The 19,372-nt window shown below is 36.0% G+C and overlaps 1 protein-coding gene across 3 annotated transcripts in view; it reads right to left on the reverse strand.

Annotated features, from left to right (window-relative positions):
* Window positions 1-19,372, reverse strand: part of mindy3 (MINDY lysine 48 deubiquitinase 3) — a 190,421-nt gene that overhangs the window by 92,497 nt on the left and 78,552 nt on the right. For all 3 annotated transcript variants that reach the window (XM_039736227.1, XM_039736229.1, XM_039736228.1), the window contains 3 exons: window positions 18,768-18,882; window positions 13,831-13,904; window positions 12,606-12,685 (listed from right to left, as the gene is read on the reverse strand). In XM_039736227.1, the coding sequence (XP_039592161.1) occupies window positions 12,606-12,685; window positions 13,831-13,904; window positions 18,768-18,882 (269 nt within the window). The remainder of the gene's footprint in view (window positions 1-12,605; window positions 12,686-13,830; window positions 13,905-18,767; window positions 18,883-19,372) is intronic.

The following is a 19,372-nucleotide window of genomic DNA, read 5'->3' on the forward strand; positions in this document are numbered from 1 at the left end:
TCACTTCCGCCGACCAGCTATAAAAGAAACCCCACCACCTCTTTGCAATCAATTCTATATATATTTCACACACTTTAATTTGCACTAAAGCAGGTGAACTGGATTCACAATCGCGTAGGTTTTAAACTGTGACGATAAAGTGGTCCCTTAATTTTTTGAGCAGTGCAGAACATGTGCTTACATCTCCCCTTTTCAAAGTGGCAAATATCATGAAGCAAGATGTGAACTTTCACCTCATTGACCAGCAGCACACAGTCATCCTTTGGATGGATTTTGATTGTGTATTTAAGGAAGACCGGCAGGCGAAGCTGCCTGAGACACCCGGCCCATTAAGAACAATTAAAGGATCATGAGTGCGCCAGAAGACTCTGAAACCAGTTCTAGCCTGGTGCTCCAATAGCAAAATTAAGTATCTCTGATCCTTACAGTGGTTCTGTAGCATGACCTTAAGTGGCACCAACAGAGGGTTTAAAGACACACAAACAAAGATCAAGTCAAGCCTCAATTACTTCTCTTACAATTTTTTTTTACAGTTGTACATCTCCGTAGACAACCAGAGTATATCTTGTGGAAGCTGGCCTGGACACAGACAGGCAGACACGTTCATGTCACCTACAACACGTTTATTTACAATATTTACAGTTCAATAAGGTGCCACAAACCCCACAAAAGTCCCCAAAGTCCTTGCTACTACACAGTGCCTTCTCTCCTTCGGACCGCCTCCACTCTCTTCTCCTGCTTAGTCCTCTCCTCACCCGACTCCAGCCCTCGCATAGAGGGAGTCAGTCCCTTTTATATGCACCCGGATGTGCTCCAGGTGTTTCCCGGCAATCTCCCATCGATACGCCCCAGTGTGGCGGAAGTGCCGGCAGCGTACCCGGAAGCATTCCAGGTGTCCCCATTCTTCTTCCAGGGCTCCAAAGGCACGGGGGCACCCCCTGGCCCTAAAGGAACCAGGGTGGTCGCCCCCACATGGTCTGGGGAAGGCGTAAGCCCTCCTCCGGTCTTCCAGCCGGGTCGCCACCTAAGCCATCTCTGACAATCTTTAGTGAAATGAACTACAGAAACGAAAAGTAAAGACTTTGGAGCTGCCACTCAATAACCAAAATGACCTAATATAAACTCAAATCTTTGCAATAGGCTATCACACTGAACAGGGTTGGTTCTTTCTCTGGACCCAATTCTGCTGGAATAGATTTGGATTTTTAGCTTTATGTGATCCTATACTAGATAAAACAAGTCAAAAACTGGATGACTGGATAAATATAATACCTTCCATTCCAGAATAAAATATTTTGTTCAGATTTTGTACTAGTTCTACAAAATAAATTATACATAAATTCTGTATCTTTTAAACTGCATTTGCATAATTATTGTGATGTATAAAAAAAAAAAAACTGTAAATCAACCCAAAATTACAATGTTTTCCTAATCACGGAGGCTATAAGAAACTAGGATTCAGCACTTAAACTTACTACTGCCCTCTACAGTTTCAGCTAAGCTAATAAGAATGAGTTTAGAGCCAAAATAAAATATATTACTTTCCCAATACAATAATAATAAAACAATGTGTGCATGAATAGGTCATGTAATGGATAGATGGTCTGCCCAAAGCTGGCCCCTGCCTTGTGGCCAATGTTGTTGAGATAGGCTGAGAGAGGTGGTGTAGTTCCAAATGACCTTAGCCTCAAACCTTATCCTTTTTACTATCGTTATACCAGTAATGCTTTTCATACAAATCATCAGGCTCATTCACCAGGTCTACACCAAAAATGTGTCCCTTGTTTATATAGTTTTTTTTTTATTTTTTTTTTAACTATACTTATGTGAAAATAATCTTCTGAAATTCTAATTCTGCATTAACTACTTCTTCAAAAAGGTAATATTTGAATTGCAAACATGTAATGCATTGCATCATTAGAAGAAATATTAGTAACACTGCAATTTTCTGCACCTCCATAATACCATTTGATGGTTAGTTTTTACAGATATGTCTGTCAAGGAATCTACAGGTTTTATCTAAAGCTGTTATATTACTCATTACCAAGCTGTGGAAAGTAAAATCTTTTTCACAAAGTAATAGATTTAACTAGTCATAACGCCTCCAATAATTATGTCACAGTTGCTGTTTACTTGAGTAAAACAAACAGCTCACCTGTAACTGAATGTTAAGGTTTTAAAGGTGCATGATTTGTTAAGTGATACAGCAATTTCAAAGGTTAAGTATTAAAGGTTCACATAGTATAAGGTATACAATTTATGATGAAGGATTATTATTAGCTTAATCCTTCTGTTAGAAAGCAGGAGGCAATGACATGCATGGGAACCTAAGGCATTTACTGTGGACAATGATCAAGTTATAAAGTAATATCCAACCATAATACATGCAAGCCTAATATCCTATGGTAACCTGCCACTGCTATTTGTACTATGGCATGATTTAATTAAAATTCTCAATAGCAGGTTGCAACACTGTGCTGCTGGGTCTGTAAATAATATTCAGTAAGCATGAGATACAATCAACAAATCCTATCTGAAAAACGTTACATAATTTGAACTTTGTCTTTCTTTCCAATACAAAGTATATCAATTTATGCACAAGCTTGGCTAACAAAAATGACCACAAGGTTGGGCCAATGATACAATATTTGTATACACATTCATCACTAATTCAAATAAAGCAATGTCTTCAGTGCTACTTTTTTGACTTGTTCTAAGTTTTAGTGATAGTGAGCAAGCAGACAAAAAGAGAAATTGAGATTGCTGCATATGATAAAAGCATTCTTTTGAGTCTGCAGGCAATAAATACAGCAGGAATGAGTCCAACAAAAATAAACCAAAGCTGTGAAGCAGTGAAAATGCACACTTAAAATAGACGACAAGCAATTGAAGTACACACAGATATACTGAGAATAAGTGAACCCCACACGACCAGGAATCAGAACACATACGAGTATGAGTATACGTTGGTCCGATATTATAGAGTGACTTTGGAAGCTGCCTCCTCTCAGTCTGAAGTAGGAAAACCTTTTAATTTTGTTCTGTTCGGGATGGCTTCCTGAAGCCAATTCTAACGGATACGTCTGACTTAAGCAGACGGCTGGCACCAATACTGCATGAAAGTTTAATTATAAAACAGACTGCTGAACTGAACCAGCATCGAAAATGAAAAATAAATCCCCAGCAACTTACTGTTAAGATTGTGAAAATAATACTCTTGTACTTTAAAGTTCAGCTATTAATTAAAGAGTGCCCACAGTTGCCAAAATGTGTTTGAATAATTGCTCAATAAACTTAATTATACTATTCCAGTCCTCACAGGTTACCTTAGAACAGGCCTTGTGACAAAAGGAAAGGGCACACATGGAACCAGCAATCTGATTCGGACCAGTCAGTTTTCATAATTTATTTGAGAAATTCCAGTCTGGCTTCCACACTGGTCATAGTACAGAAACAGCGCTAACGCATATTATAAACGGAATTCTGATATCTTCTGATAAAGGAAACTCCACTGTAATTATGTTGTTAAACTTAAGCACAGAGTTTGACACCGCTGACCATTCTATTTTACTGCACAGGCTAGAAAATGATGCTAGGCTTACAGGCACTGTCCTTGCCTGGTTTAGTTCTTATGTATCATACTGATTCCAGTATGTACAGAAATGTACTGACAGTACTCCATCATTATACATAGAACTGAGATATGGTGTCCTGCATGGCTCAGGACTGGGACCTTTACTATTTTTACTTTACATGCTTCCACTGGGATCTGTCATTAGAAAACAATGTTAGTTTTCACACGTATGCAGATGACACCCTGTTATGCCTTTCTTCTAGTCCAACTGAAGTTTCTCAGATATGGTCTTTAGTTAGATGTGTTAGAGGAGTGGATGGATAAGAACTACTTGTCTTTAAACACAGATAAAACAGAGATGTTAATTATTGGACGGAATGATACTGATTGCAACAATATTTTGTCATTATTTAACTCAGTTGGAATTATCATTAATTTTACTGAATCAGCCCACAATCTAGGAGTTATCTCTGACTCTATCATGTCATTTAAAGCGCACGTTACAAAGTTGTCTAAATCATGTCTCTTCCATCTTAACCCCTATAAGGGTTTTGTTTTTTTTTTTGAGTTTATTCATGTCTTCTTAGAGAATCAAGGTTGGGGGGCTGTCAAAAGGCAGGACCTGTTAAAGCCCATTGCGGCACTCTTTGTGTAATTTTGGACTAATGAAAAATAAATTGTTTTGTATTGTAAATTGTATAAAAAAATGACCTAAATATGATACACATGTATAAACAGTTAGCACTAAAAGTATTAATATAATCTGTTTTCTTTGAAAACTCCTCTAAAAACTTGGGTTGTTCAGTTGCTACTTTTCAATAAAAGGCTTCTTGTTATTGTAGCTGAATAGCACGGTGGCTTAATTTGTGTTACTGAGTAGGGGTTGTGAAGGATGGCGAAGAGTCCTGTGGGATTTGGGAGTGCCTACTCCGTAGGGCTCCAAACTCACACATAAGTACTTCAGAGCTGCAGCATCATATCACCAGAAGCACTCCCAAGGATTGGATAAAAGCAGCTGCCTGCCTCACATCAATGACCCATAGTCAGGAGGAAGACAGACAAAGCTTATGTGGAGGAGTGGAGGAGGCAGAAAGAAGAAGACAGAGAGAGAAATAGATGACAATGTTACAGATTATTGTGTGCTGCCTTATGACTGTGTCTGAGGTGGGAAACTCTTTAGGGATGAATTTCCCACGAATAAATCCTCTTAATATTTTATACCCGTGTCTGTGTCTTTGTGTCAATTGTTTGGGGAGCTAGAACACCCCCTGGTGGCCACAGGGTTAAATTCCAGCACAAAGTGATAGCACTTCTCTTAACATACCAAGGCTGCTACAAGCAATTACTCTGTAAACAATTAGTCTATTAACTGACTAATTTTGTCCAAATAATTCAAATAGGCATATAAATGTATGTGGTCTGTAAATATTTATTGAATAATCTGATATACAGAATTTGAAAACATCACAATATATTAAAAAAAAACTAAAGTAGCTCCAACAAGAAAGATATACAGAATTTAAAAACAGCATAATATGAAAAAAAAAAAAAACTAAAGCAGCCTCAACAAGAAGACAAACAAGACAACACTATTTGCAATCCAACATTTACTCTAAAAAGTCTATAGTTTAGGTTAACAATATACTTATTCACATAACTTTATGTCAACAGCAGCACCAACTTGAAACAAGACCAACTAAGCAGGATTTGGGGTTCTTTAAAACCTCAGTGTTACAATGTATCCACTCGAAGATTTATTTCGCATGCATAAAAAAAAATCTGAAATTTAGAGGCTATTCATAGACATCAAAAATATAGTTGGCTAGGCATATTAAGCATAAAGTGTCCTAATATGTGTGTAAAGTATAAATGATACCACCTGAAATCATATTGCAGGAGGCATGCAACTCACATACACACAGAAATCTCATTAAGTTTAGGTTATTGGTGTTCAGCTGCAACTTTTCACTTTTTTCAAAATCAATCTACTAGATATCTTAAATCAGTAGGTTACCACATAAATGCACATTAATAATCCTTCAGAAATCCTGTGAAAATGGTTCTGTGCAACACACAACATAATTCACAAATACTCTTTGTTTCAGATATAGGAGGTGAAGTGAAGTTGGGAGAAAACTTTAAAGGGAGTATATAAATAAAAAGCATTCTTCTTATTTTTATTATTAACATTGCAGTATACTTCAAAGGCAGCATTCAGTATAACTTGTATATTGCTCTTACAGTGCGCTCTTTTCCAGTGACACAAGGGCAGCATGACAGTCACTAGCTTGCCCATACCAACTTAAGAGAGAATGGGCCCAGAACCATTTTACTTAAACCATGCATACCTTTTTATCATCATTACAACCAGGATTTTGCAAAGCTGTATGGTATGTGAATTTGGCAATCTAACATGCTATAGAAATAGTAGTCCCATTAAGGTCTGACAGATTCATGTTGCTATGCCACAAATCAACAATAACACTTATTTATATAGCACATTTTCATACAAATAGTGTAGCTCAAAGTGCTTACATGATGAAGAAAGAGAAAAAAGACAAAGTAAGAATTAAAATCAGAGAACACTAATTAACATAGAATAAAAGTAAGGTCCGATGAGTTACACATAGCCAGCCCTGGCAGTAATATCTGACAACGGGTGAAAATACAGCTCTTATCTGAAATAAAACTAGCAAGTGTATTTATCATACTAGTTTGTACTATTTAACTGGCCTATGTACTGAAATGTTAATTAAGTGCACTTATTGGTAATAATGGCAACTGCTGGCAAGTGCATTTGGCAAAAAAAATATCTGTAATGTCAGAAGAAATGCCATGTCTCTTTCATCCTGACACTGGTCACTGGTATTAATTTTTCAAATTAACTAGCTTCACAATACTAAAGGAAATATTGCTGAAAAGCTAAGTAAGTGTAAGGTGGGTTACTTACGATAATATTGGCTTGCCCTGCGGTATACTTTCACTGTATACTTTCAAGTGTTCATGCATTGAGCTAGTGCTGTTTTAGAACACCATTCTACACAAGATTTTCCAGGGAAATACACCCATATGGTGAAGAGTTTTGCCTGATATTTGGATTAACTGCTGAATGAGTTGCAGCTATCACCATGATTAACCTACTCAAATACAGTAAAGAGAGTTAAAGTAGGCTGGTGTGCAATGTGGAGGACTTAAAGGGGCAATTAGTTGATTGAAAATTCATGGTTGCCCTAGTGTGTACTTTTAAATCAAAATAGTAAATAAGCACTGTTAAAATAAAAATAACTGATGGTATTTTGAAATTTTGTTTTGTGTAGTTGATTCATCATGGGGAGATGACAGATTGTGTTGTAGCCTAACAACAAAACAACATTAATAATCTTTATATAGGAGTAGTTGAATGATCAAAACAGCATCAACACTGCAATTTTAGGATTTCAATTGCATACTAAAGGCTGGTTTACTGAAAGTACAAATTCTGCAGCATTAAAATCGCAAAATGTAGTAGTCCTCCGTCTAGGATTTAATTAATGACACTATTCAAATTCCATATACAAATTTCTTTCATTCATGTAACAAGATGACTATTTTTTGTTTTGTTTTAAGCGACAAGGGATTCTGAGAGTGGAATGATTTTGTTTTGTATTGCATCCTGTACAAATAAATCTTACTTATTACAAAAAAAAATAAAAATAAAAAAAACAAACAAACAAATTCAGTCTTTTTTAGAGAAATCTGAATTGCAAAAAGAAAAAAATAAACAACTGCAGAATTCCCAGTTGAAAAACTTGCGGTACAGATAGACATTAACGTAAGTAACCAAACTTCCCCCTTGACTTTCTGAAATTGTCATACCACTATTTTGTATCAAACCCTTTCATACATCTTGTGTCCATCAGTTCCATCCCCTTTCTTATGTCCACCCTGTGTCCAATGTTGCCAGTATAAACTCAGACCACAATAGACCCTTGATTAAGATTGTTCATCTATGAGTGCATGCTTATTTCTTTATATTAAATATTTACTGAATGGAGACAGGGTGGGCTGAGTTCACTTACTTCAAAGAGCAACTTTAAAGAGATACCACTTAAACCTTTCACTGCTCCATGTTCTGGATTTTTAAGCTCGTGCAGTCACATGACTGGAATCAGAAAAGGTATGATTGATTGCCTACGGTGCATTACCACAATATAACATAGTATTCGTCACTCATTTTGCATGGATGCATCTGTATATAAAAATCCAAATGAAACCAAATGAACACTCAACAACACACAAATGAACCAAATTAACCAAATCCAAATGAACACTTCTTCTAGGTCATGGATACCATGTTTTAACGACACATTCATTGCATGTTAAATTGAACATTTATTGTAGATATTTTTGATAGACCTTAATTTTAGCAGTTAGTTGCTGCTTGACTCACATAAAAAGAAACTGGACAATTAATTGTAAACAGAAATGTAACATTTCAAAGAAGTTACATAATGTATAGATTTGCATGTCATATGATCTATTCTGCATGTAGCAAACCACCCCGTGAATTGAAATAGCTCTAACGTAGATATAACCTCTCCACAGCAAGATAATGAATTCATAAGCAGACTGGCACAACAGTTCTAGTGGAAAAAAAGTGTAATTAAGCAAAGCACAAACTCGACCAGCTGAAAAACCGCAGAAGGATAAGGGACCAATCAGCAATGCTCATCCTGTTACCCTCAGTAAGTTGAATGTAAAATATTACAAATTATTATAACCTAGATTTAATTTCTTCTGCCTTCTTTGCTTATTCTGTTACCTGATGGAGCTATGTTTTATATATTAGGACAATAACCAAAGTCAACAAAGCTTCATATATAACAATGTTAAAAAAGTAATTCATTGGACTATGGAAGTATGGTCAAACATCCGAAACAAAACTTTTAAACTCTCACTTCAATGGATGTCGCCACTCCAATTTTTTCTTAAGAGTTAGTGCAATAGTAATGCTTCACATGAGCATAAAAGGGGTTTGAAACAGATAACCATATGATATTATGTGCAACTGGCAGATTCTGCTACAAAGCACAAGCAGTATTCTAACGAAAAATTAATCTAATACCAAAATCAGAAAGCAAATAGTGCTCTGGAATGAAGTCATGCAATTCTCCTGTAGTTCTGGTAATTATGATGACCGTCAATAAGTATCATGAACATACATTTTAAAAAGTTAGAACAATATTAAATAATGTGATTTAAAATGGGTTAAATGTACTTAAATCATTAAAATCAAAGACTTCTTCACTGTTATTTTTTTTTTTTAGCAAGGGCTAATTCAGATACACCTTGAACAACTTTCTGAGTAAAATAGTTTTGGCTTGGTCACTTGTTGGCAGGAAATGACTAATTAGTCAAAAAATGACCACTCAGTGCCTTTACTATATGATTACATTTTTCAAAATAGGAAAAACCATATTATAAGGATTTCATTTACTTGGTGAAAACTATTCATTTATGCATTTTTTCTAAACAACCCATAATTATGAAAGTATAAAATTAACAAAATTAAAACTGTATTAGTTCAAAAGTAAGTTTGTTTAGTAGATAGAAAAGCAGTGTATCAATTTTTTTACAGAGGCCATTTGTTTTGGGCCAACAAAGGATACACACAAATCAAGATGCGGACAACAATACAAATTTCCATACCAGATCGGTCGAGCTCCGGGTTAACAACGACCGCCACCAGTACTGTTAGCCAACAGGGTGCTGGCAGAAATTGGGATACTTTTGGCCAAAGAAAAAGAAGGAGAAGAAGAGCGGGGAGACATGTCCGGAGGCAGAAGGAGAGGAGGAAAGAGAGTGGAACTGAGGGTAGGAACTTTGAATGTTGGCAGTATGACTGGTAAGGGGAGAGAGTTAGCAGATATAATGGAGAGAAGGAAGGTTGATATATTGTGTGCGTAAGACACTAAATGAAAGGGGAGTAAGGCCAGGTGGATCGGAGGTGGATTCAAATTGTTCTTTCATGGTGTGGATGGGAGGAGAAATGCAGTAGGGATTATTCTGAAGGAACAGTATGTCAGGAGTGTCAGGCAGAGTAATGATTATGAAGCTGAAAATTGGAGGTGTGATGATGAATTTTGTTAGTGCATATGCACCGCAAGTTTGGTGTGCAATGGATGAGAAAGAAGATTTTTGGAGTGAGTTGGATGAAGTGATGAACAGTGTACCCAAGAGACAGAAAGTGGTGATTGAAGCGGATTTCAATGGAACATTGGTGAAGGGAACAGTGAAGACGAGGAGGTGATGGGTAGGTATGGTGTCAAGGAGAGGAATGAAGAAGGTCAGAGGATAGTGGATTTTCCTAAAAGGATGGACATGGCTGAGGTGAATACGTATTTTAAGAAGAGGGAGGAACATAGGGTTACGTACAAGAGTGGAGGAAGATGCACACAGGTAGATTACATCCTATGCAGAAGAGTTGATCTGAAGGAGATTGAAGACTGCAAAGTGGTGGCAGGAGAAAGTGTAGTTAAGCAGCATAGGATGGTGGTCTGTAGGATGACGTTGGAGATCAAGAAGAGGAAGAGAGTGAGGGCAGAGCCAAGGATCAAATGGTGGAAGTTGAAAAAGGAAGACTGCAAGGTTGAGTTTAGGGAGGAGGTGAGACAGGCACTGGGTGGCAGTGAAGTGTTACCAGACAGCTGGGAATGTACAGCAGACGCAAAGCAAGAAGGGTGCTTGGCGTGACATCTGGAAAGAGGAAGGAGGAAAAGGAAACCTGGTGGTGGAATGAGGAAATACAGGAGAGTATACAGAGGAAGAGGATGGCAAAGAAGAAGTGGGATAGTCAGAGAGATGCACAAAGTAGACAAGAATACAAGGAGATAAGGCGCAAGGTGAAGAGAGAGGTGGTGAAGGCTAAAGAAAAGGCATATGATGAGTTGTATGACAGGTTGGACACTAAGGAGGGAGAAAAGGACCTGTACTGATTGGCTAGACAGAGGGACCAGGCTGGGAAAGATGTGCAGCAGGTTAGGGTGATAAAGGATAAAGATGGAAACGTACTCACAAGCGAGGAGATTGTGTTAAGCAGATGGAAAGAGTACTTTGAGAGGCTGATGAATGAAGAGAACGAGAGAGAGAAGAGGTTGGATGATGTGGAGATAGTGAATCAGGAAGTGCAACGGATTAGCAAGGAGGAAGTAAGGACAGCTATGAAGAGGATGAAAAATGGAAAGGACTTTGGTCCAGATGACATAACAGTGGAAGCATGGAGATGTCTAGGAGAGATGGCAGTGGAGTTTTTAACCAGATTATTTAATGGAATCTTAGAAAGTGAGAGGATGCCTGAGGAGTGGAGAAGAAGTGTACTGGTGCCGATATTTAAGAATAAGGAGGAGGTGCAGGACTGCAGTAACTACAAGGAAATAAAATTGATGAGCCACAGCATGAAGTTATGGGAAAGAGTAGTGGAAGCTGGAAGTTAAGAAGTGAAGTGATGATTAGTGAGCAGCAGTATGGTTTAATGCCAAGAAAGAGCACCACAGATGCAATGTTTGCTCTGAGGATGTTGATGGAGAAGTTTAGAGAAGGCCAGAAGGAGTTGCATTGCGTCTTTGTGGACCTGGAGAAAGCATATGACAGGGTGCCTCGAGAGGAGTTGTGGTATTGTATGAGGAAGTCTGGAGTGGCAGAGAAGTACGTAAGAGTTGTACAGGATATGTACGAGGGAAGTGTGACCGTGGTGAGGTCTGCGGTAGGAGTGACGGATGCATTCAAGTTGGAGGTGGGATTACATAAGGTATTGGCTCGGAGTCCTTTCTTATTTGCAGGGGTGATGGACAGGTTGACAGACGAGATTAGACAGGAGTTCGCGTGGACTATGATGTTTGCTGATGACATTGTAATCTGTAGCGATAGTAGGGAGCAGGTTAAGGAGACCCTGGAGAGGTGGAGATATGGAAGGAGAGGAATGAAGGTGAGTAGGAACAAGACAGAAAACGTGTGTAAATGAGAGGGAGGTCAGTGGTATGGTGACGATGCTGGAAGTAGAGTTGGTGAAGGTGGATGAGTTTAAAAACTTGGAATCAACAGTACAGAGTAATGGGGATTGTGGAAGAGAGATGAAAAAGAGAGTGTAGGAAGGTTGGAATGGGTGTAGAAGAGTGTCAGAATTAATTTGTGACAGACGGGTATCAGCAAGAGTGAAAGGGAAGGTCTACAGGACGGTAGTGAGACCAGCTATGTTATATGGGTTGGAGACGGTGGCAGTGACCAGAAAGCAAGAGACAGAGCTGGAGGTGGCAGAGTTAAAGATGTTAGATTTGCATTGGGTGTGACGAGGATGGATAGGATTAAAAATGAGTACATTAGAGGGTCAGCTCAGGTTGGATGGTTGGGAGACAAAGTCAGAGAGGCAAGATTGTAATGGTTTGGACATGTGCAGAGGAGAGATGCTGGGTATATTGGGAGAAGGATGCAAAGGATAGAGCTGCCAGGGAAGAGGAAAAGAGGAAGACCTAAGCAAAGGTTTATGGATGTGGTGAGAGAGAACATGCAGGTGATGGGTGTAACAAAACAAGATGCAGAGGACAGAAAGATATGGAAGAAGATGATCCACTGTGGCAACCCCTAACGGGAGCAGCCGAAAGAAGAAGAAGAAAGGATACATACTGTATAAAAAAACAAACCTAATGGGAAATGGTTATTCTTGAAGTTAGCAGAAGTCTGCCACAGTTAAAACAGCAATGCTAGAAGTAATTCAAATATAGAGATAAATCAAGCATTATGAGGCAACTGTGCCATAGTTCAGCAGTTTACAAGATTAGATCTAAATGAATCATTTCACCTTTTATGACATGGCAGTCTGCATTAGGTAAACCTGACAATATGTTGAAAAAAGTAATACATCAAGGTCAGTGTTACAAACAGCTGGTGAATCCTCCTTCATACAGAGAAAAGCAGCAGATTGTTTCACTTTCAAATATACTGTACATATCTGCATAAAATAAAGAACGAAGGATTTAGCAACTCTTTAATGACTTACTCATTCCAGAACATTCTCTGTCTCCATCCCAAATATTTGACACTGCATGACCAGTCAGTAGCAGATTGATTAGATTCTGACTGAAAGTTAAATAAAGTGAAAATTAATAAATGGAGAAAGAAAATAGTCTTTAACAATGAACTACTTTTTTCTTTCATATTAACATTTCTTGAAGTTTTGTTCAGCTACAACACACACAAAAACAACAATAATATTGCAAGATACAGTATTATCCACTTGACATATTGCCTAGAGCTTTCTCCATGAAAAATTCCCATCATAAACTGGTTTTACCTATTTCCATTTGCACTGCAAAATCTTTGTGACCCATATGATGGGAAAAACATACTGGTTGCGAAAATTTTCATACATCACTAGCTTTCCACTGCATGTAGCAGAGTATATTTAATATTAACTCTAATTTACAAAACACAAAACTGTAATAAAAAAAGAAAAAGAAATGGTGGGGGAATCTTATACTCCTTTCAGGAAAATAAGCTTTTCTTAGTGGAAAATAGTGCCCCTGCACATGCTTTTGATTTCAGACAAAGTATTCATTACTGCTTAAACTTTATGGTTTAGCAGTTCCATAGGTATGTTGCTTGTATAGCTTTGATAGTTTAATTACAGGGCACTTCAAATTTTATCTTGTAAAAATCACTTTTAGTGTAAGTGGCATGATGAGCATCTGATAGTGTATACTGTACATTTAAAGTATTTTCAATACAATTAAATTAACCAATATTAAATGTCAGAGTTGGTGCAGTGGCAAGTCATATAATTAAATAAAGTAACACATTTTAACAACAGTCATAACTGGCATTGAATTATAAAATTTTAGTGAAAACCTGAAGATACTGCATCCCTACAGGAACCAAATTTGACACATCAGAGCAGAAATATCAAATTTCTAATATTGTTTATTTTCTTTTAAGGAGAATATCAACAAAATGTTAATCACCACTAGAAGTCGCAGTATTTATTGTTGCCTAGCAAAAAAGAGTAAGCAATTTCTCTTTCAAACTTTTAAAAAGTGAGCTAGTGAAAAATCAAAGGAACAAAGCCTACAGTATTAGCAGTAACTGTGAACTAATTAAGCAATTAGCTAGCTGCTGTAGCCTTCCAGTAACAGAGCTGAAGATACCTGACAAAGTATTACAGATGAATGGCAGATCTGATTGATGTAGTAGGCAGGCCTGAAATTTACAAAACAAAAATTACTTGCCTTCCATGTCCATACACAGGATCTATCAAAGGCTCTGTTGAATCTTCAATTTCATTCTTAATATTTTCAATACCCTAAAAGAAACCAGAAATAAAATTAACATTAATGATACAAATAAAATAATGTTAAAGCAATTATAGTTAAACAGTTACAGTATTAGTACTCCTACCTCACAGTTCAAAGGACCAAAGTTAAATTCCAGGCTCAGTCTCTGTGTAGAGTTCACAAGCCCTCTCGCCATGTTTGTTTAGGTTCTATTTGGGGACTCTGGTTTTCTCCCACAACAATGTGAAAATAACTGGAACTGGAAATTCTTAATTGAACCGAGCAAGTGCAGAGCAAGAGAAAGTGTAGGCCATGTATCCTGTGATTTGCTGGCATATCACAGGGCTGGTAACTGCTTTGCAAAAGATACTGTTGAGCAGTCCTCATTAACATTTAAACATATTTAAACAAGTTCGAAGTTATGTATTGATCAATCATTCTAAAAGCAGAGATGCATCATGCTGTTAAGGTTAATGCTGCAGCCTAACAGCTAAAGGAGAATAAGATAAACTGTGTCCTGGATCTGTGTCAATGTAAAGTTTACAAGTGTGGATTTTGCAATGAGTATTTTGTAAACATTTCTCCTACATCCCAAAAGACATGTATGATAGGTTGAATGGTACATATCAATTGTCCTGTGGATGTGTGCATGAGAAAATTTGTTCTGAAATCAGACTACTGTGTAGAGTTAGTTCCAGGTTTGCAGCCAGTGCTACTGAGATAGGCTCTGGACACTGGGACCTTGAACTGAACAAATGTATTCTGAAAACAAGCATTACAAGCTAATTAATACAATTACAAAAACAGAATAATCTAACTGCTAATAAAGCAAATAAATGGATAACTCTTATGACATGTTAAAAATATTCAATAGTCTTTGATGGCTTTACTCTTTACAATGACTTGAATTCAGAAGCAATTCATTTGGAGAACTTTAATTTAAAAAAAGGTCAGTTTCAATTTTATTATATTCAGACCACCCTCATAAATGTGAATAATAAGACATGGATACATCACACTTTGTGAAACTAATGCTAATACTTAGCGAACGTCCTTAAGTGTAAATGTGCATTGAATTTATTTAATATAAGATTCTGTTCAAAATCAATTTCTGACTGTTTTGATTACAAGAATGCTTGTGAGAAAAAAGCTGAAAGTAATTTACTAAATTTAGTAATATTATAATAGGAATGGAAAATGTTACCTTTAAAATGCAAGGAGAAACATTTTTAAGAATGAATAGTGACCTAATGTGACCCTCTATACATTTAAAAAACTATGCTCTAAAAATAAAAGTGAGTTACTTTAAATCAAATAATTAGCTTGGTTTAGTGTTCAGCTAGGGTAGTTCTACATGGATAACTTTCTTTGGTATTAGCACACTTTAGTACCTTTCAATAATAATACATTTTCCATGCTGCATCCTTAATATATACTTTAAAAGCTCTTCCAAGCTACTTTCTTATTTTTTACTTATGCACAGTACTCTAACTCTATAGGTATTGCTAAAGGAAAAACAAAAATTGTAAGTTAGGTTTGGTGTAATCCAGACGGTTAATTTACATTTAAAATGAATTTTTGTCTTATACTTTTAACAAAAGTTTAGCCATATAGGTGTGAGTTAATTTTTCAGTGTTATACTGACTAAAATAGTTAAGTCAACGAAAACATAACAGTCACTAAATATTTCTAATATACTGTATTTCCAACAAGATTTGATCAGCAAAAATATACCTGAATCATTTCAGAATAAATAACCATTCAAAATAAATAGGAAAATTTGAGAAAAATTTTATTCACACAGGAAATACATACAAGATGTAATTTGACAGAATTTCATAATTAAAATCTTAAGAAAAATGAGAAATATTCAATCATGTGCCAGGAAGATTTTCAGAACAGAGTTGAACATGTCAGTACAGTCAATTTCTGTGAAAAAATGTCTTGACCATTTAATTCTGGACAACAACTTCTCCTTCTTTCAGTTGTGTCTCTCTTTTAAACACTATCTAAGCTAATGCCATGCATTGGAAATTGAAACTAACAATGTTCAGCCTAATTGACTTAAATAAAGTCAGTGAGTGATTTTATAACCTGCTTAGTCCTGAACAGGGTCAAGGGGTCTGCTCAATTTGCTGGTGCCTATCCCAGCTAGCATAGGTTATAAGGCAGAAACAAACCCTGGACAGGGCGCCAGTCCATTGCAGGGCAGTTAAAGTAAAAAAGAAAAAGTGGCATGATTAAAGTGTTATTCTGTCATGAAACTGAAAACCAATTCAAGAAAAAGCTACATTTCAGGTGTTTTTATAACTGGTTTATAACTGTATAGTGGTAACCACTTCATTAGATTATTTTCTTTCTAAAAAATAATTGTCTATCATGTTCTCCTTTGCATACAAATCAAACTTCTATCTAATTAAAATAGCAGTTATTCTTTTTTCACCCCTCCACTGGCTATTCCAATTTTTAAATTTGACTACTCACTTGTAACAAGCTCACTTTACTACAGTCCCATTATATAAACAAGTCACTTTTTGTTTAAGGATGGGAGTAAAAAATGACTGGTTAGGAAAATAAAAAAAAAAGTTTGTATGTAAACCCCATTCCCTCCTACCATTACCCCAAATCACAGTGCTCTTTACAAAGAATACAATGTTTCATCACAGCCTCTTTGACACCTTGCATGCCGATTCCATAAGACAAATTAAATGTAACAACAAAGTGACCTCTGACAAACTGGTTATTTTACGCACTCTAATAACACACGTTCAGATCAGAATTTACTGATCCAGTAAGTGCTCCCTCTATAACACAGACGAGGAAGTAGCATTGATGTTATAGTCAAGCAGTGAACAAAGAAAATAGAGGGGAATCGTACCTTTGTAAAGCTGAGATACTGGAGTGTGTAGTATGGATGTTCAGACTAAGAAAAACTTTCTTGGATACAGAATACAATATGAAGCATACAATAGGAAATGTATATCATCATTTATAACAGTTGATGATACCAATGAGCACATGCTTCTTCAACCATTTTAAGCACTGAAGACGATAATCTGCAGCTGGGCTGCTTATTCTGCTAACATACATGTCATTTGGTAAAAGAAAATGATGCTAGTTTTTAAAAACGTTTGAAACTGAAGGGCCTGTGCTCCAACAGTTTTTTGCCCTCTTAGTTCCTACTGGAGCAGAAAAACAGCTTTTTGACTGTCATTTCTTAACGACTCATACGCTAATTTTGGCAAACCCCTTAATTAAGGCTGAAAGTCTATACTTTAATCATATAATGACTGTATTATTTCAGATCTATTCTGGTTCTGTTCAGAGCCAAAATTATGAAAATTGTGTAACTGTAATACTTTGGGAACTAAAGATAAATGTTCACATGTTTTCATTTCTTTATATAAAACGTTTAAGGAATTTCTTCTATTTTAACATTCTTATTGTTGATGCTTTAAACTAAAATATCAAAAGCACAGTACACTGTAATATACTCCTTAGATTTTTCTGATGTTGTAATATGAAATACAATTGATTATTAAATTTAACAATACATGTTGTGCATGGCAAAGTGCTTTCATTTGCTAGGCCACAAATACACCCCCTCCTCTCACCCCCTAAAAGCTTTTGAGTGACAGCAAAAAATAAGGAAAAGCAACATGTTTAATCCATGCTGCTAGTCAACTCTTCCCACTCATCACATAACCACAATTACTGAGTTTAGCACACAGGGTTAGTTTTTATCTAAATATATATGTACACATTTAAAGAATATCTTGAAGTGTGATTCAAGAATCACACTTAAGAAAAACAGACCACAATCTTACTGCATTCTAAGCTGTTTTAACCCCCAACAGTTATTTGAACAAGAAATTCAAGTTATTTTCCTTTTCCATCTTAGAATTATTCCCAACTGTTAAACAGTTTTTTCCCCCAGATTAACAGATACTTAGAAAGATACCACAGCTAGTTTAGAAATAATAATAAGACTGGTTTAATTCTAAGTAGTTAACGTAGATCTCAGTGTTAAAGTTTGCAATGCATTATGCAATGTGCATATCTCTGTTTTATGCCACTTGGTATGGGATTCATAAAAGCTGTGTTAATGTTTATGATGTGCCATCTGTTGGAATGACAAATTAATGCATTGTATTACTAAAAATGTTTGTGATGTGCCACCTATTGGAAAGAAAAAGATAAAGCAACTGGACAGGCACATAGCCAGTTATCTTTTTACCAATGTGCATGTACTATTACTTCGATTAATTTATTGTGATCATTAAGCATTTAAAGTACTTGTTTTTCACACCCGCACAGTCCACTAAATGTTGTGGAGTTTTAGGCTTACTGATTTCAATGGCTGAAACTAAATGAAAAATTTTAATTTAAATTAACACTATACATCACTACTGCATCTACAATTAACGCAACAGCAAATACTTGTTAAATAAGATCCCTGGCAGATATTTGGCAGAATACCCTGCTTTAGATAATTTATGCCCAGCCCGAAAAATGCTACTTTGTAAATGTTACATTACAAAAAACATATAATGTTGTGTTAATACATTAAATATTGTATTTTAAAATCCAAAAATGTATTTGAAATGTTCAATTACTATAGTATGTGCGGATGACAAGTTGGAACAATGTAAAATATGACGCGTAATGTAAAACATGCACAAGAATCTGGATTGGTGCATCTTTGTTCACTGTCAGAGATGAGTGATATCTGTTAATACATTGTATTCATACTAGGAATGTTAAAAGATAGATGCAACAATTAGAAACCTGAAATAAAGTAAGAACTGAATCATTAATATTACCTTGTAATTCAGCTTGACCCACAATGAACTTGACAACATTCTGACTTTTTAACTTAATCAAAAACTTACCTTTGTTAAAATAACAGAATAAAGGAAAAGCAGCACTCCACATTTATTCCTCCATGTTTCATAAAGATCCAGAACTACTTTCTTCAGCTCTCCAATAGTCTTCACTGTCTGCTTCCTATTGAAAATGAAAGTATTTTCAAATTTGTATTTGTATTTCAGGATGCATAAACTATTGTATAACATTATATTCAGAATACAGCTAATACATACTGATAAGTATTACATTTCAGCCCGAGCTTTTACCGTGATTTAAAGACAAGTTGGGATTATATTACCTAATCATTTAGGACTTCCAAATTATTTTATGAGTTTTAAACACAGTATATTTACTGCACATATTAAAATGATATTAATTCATATCAAAAACAACCAGATTTACGTAGACATGAGAATTTAATAGCACGTGAAAATCCATTATATATATTTTATACACATTTTAAAACTGCTGCATACACATATATTTTAAACATTCTTCCTTACAACCAGAAAAAAATTTGTTTTCTTGGAATTGCTAGTTTTAAAGAATCAGAATTCTGAAGTGTACATTATAACTGTATACTTTCTGCTCTGTTAACTCGGGGGGGTGGGGGGTGGGTGGGGGCATT

This window comes from Polypterus senegalus, chromosome 15, assembly GCF_016835505.1.
Source record: "Polypterus senegalus isolate Bchr_013 chromosome 15, ASM1683550v1, whole genome shotgun sequence".
In the NCBI taxonomy this organism is placed as follows: Eukaryota; Metazoa; Chordata; class Cladistia; order Polypteriformes; family Polypteridae; genus Polypterus; species Polypterus senegalus.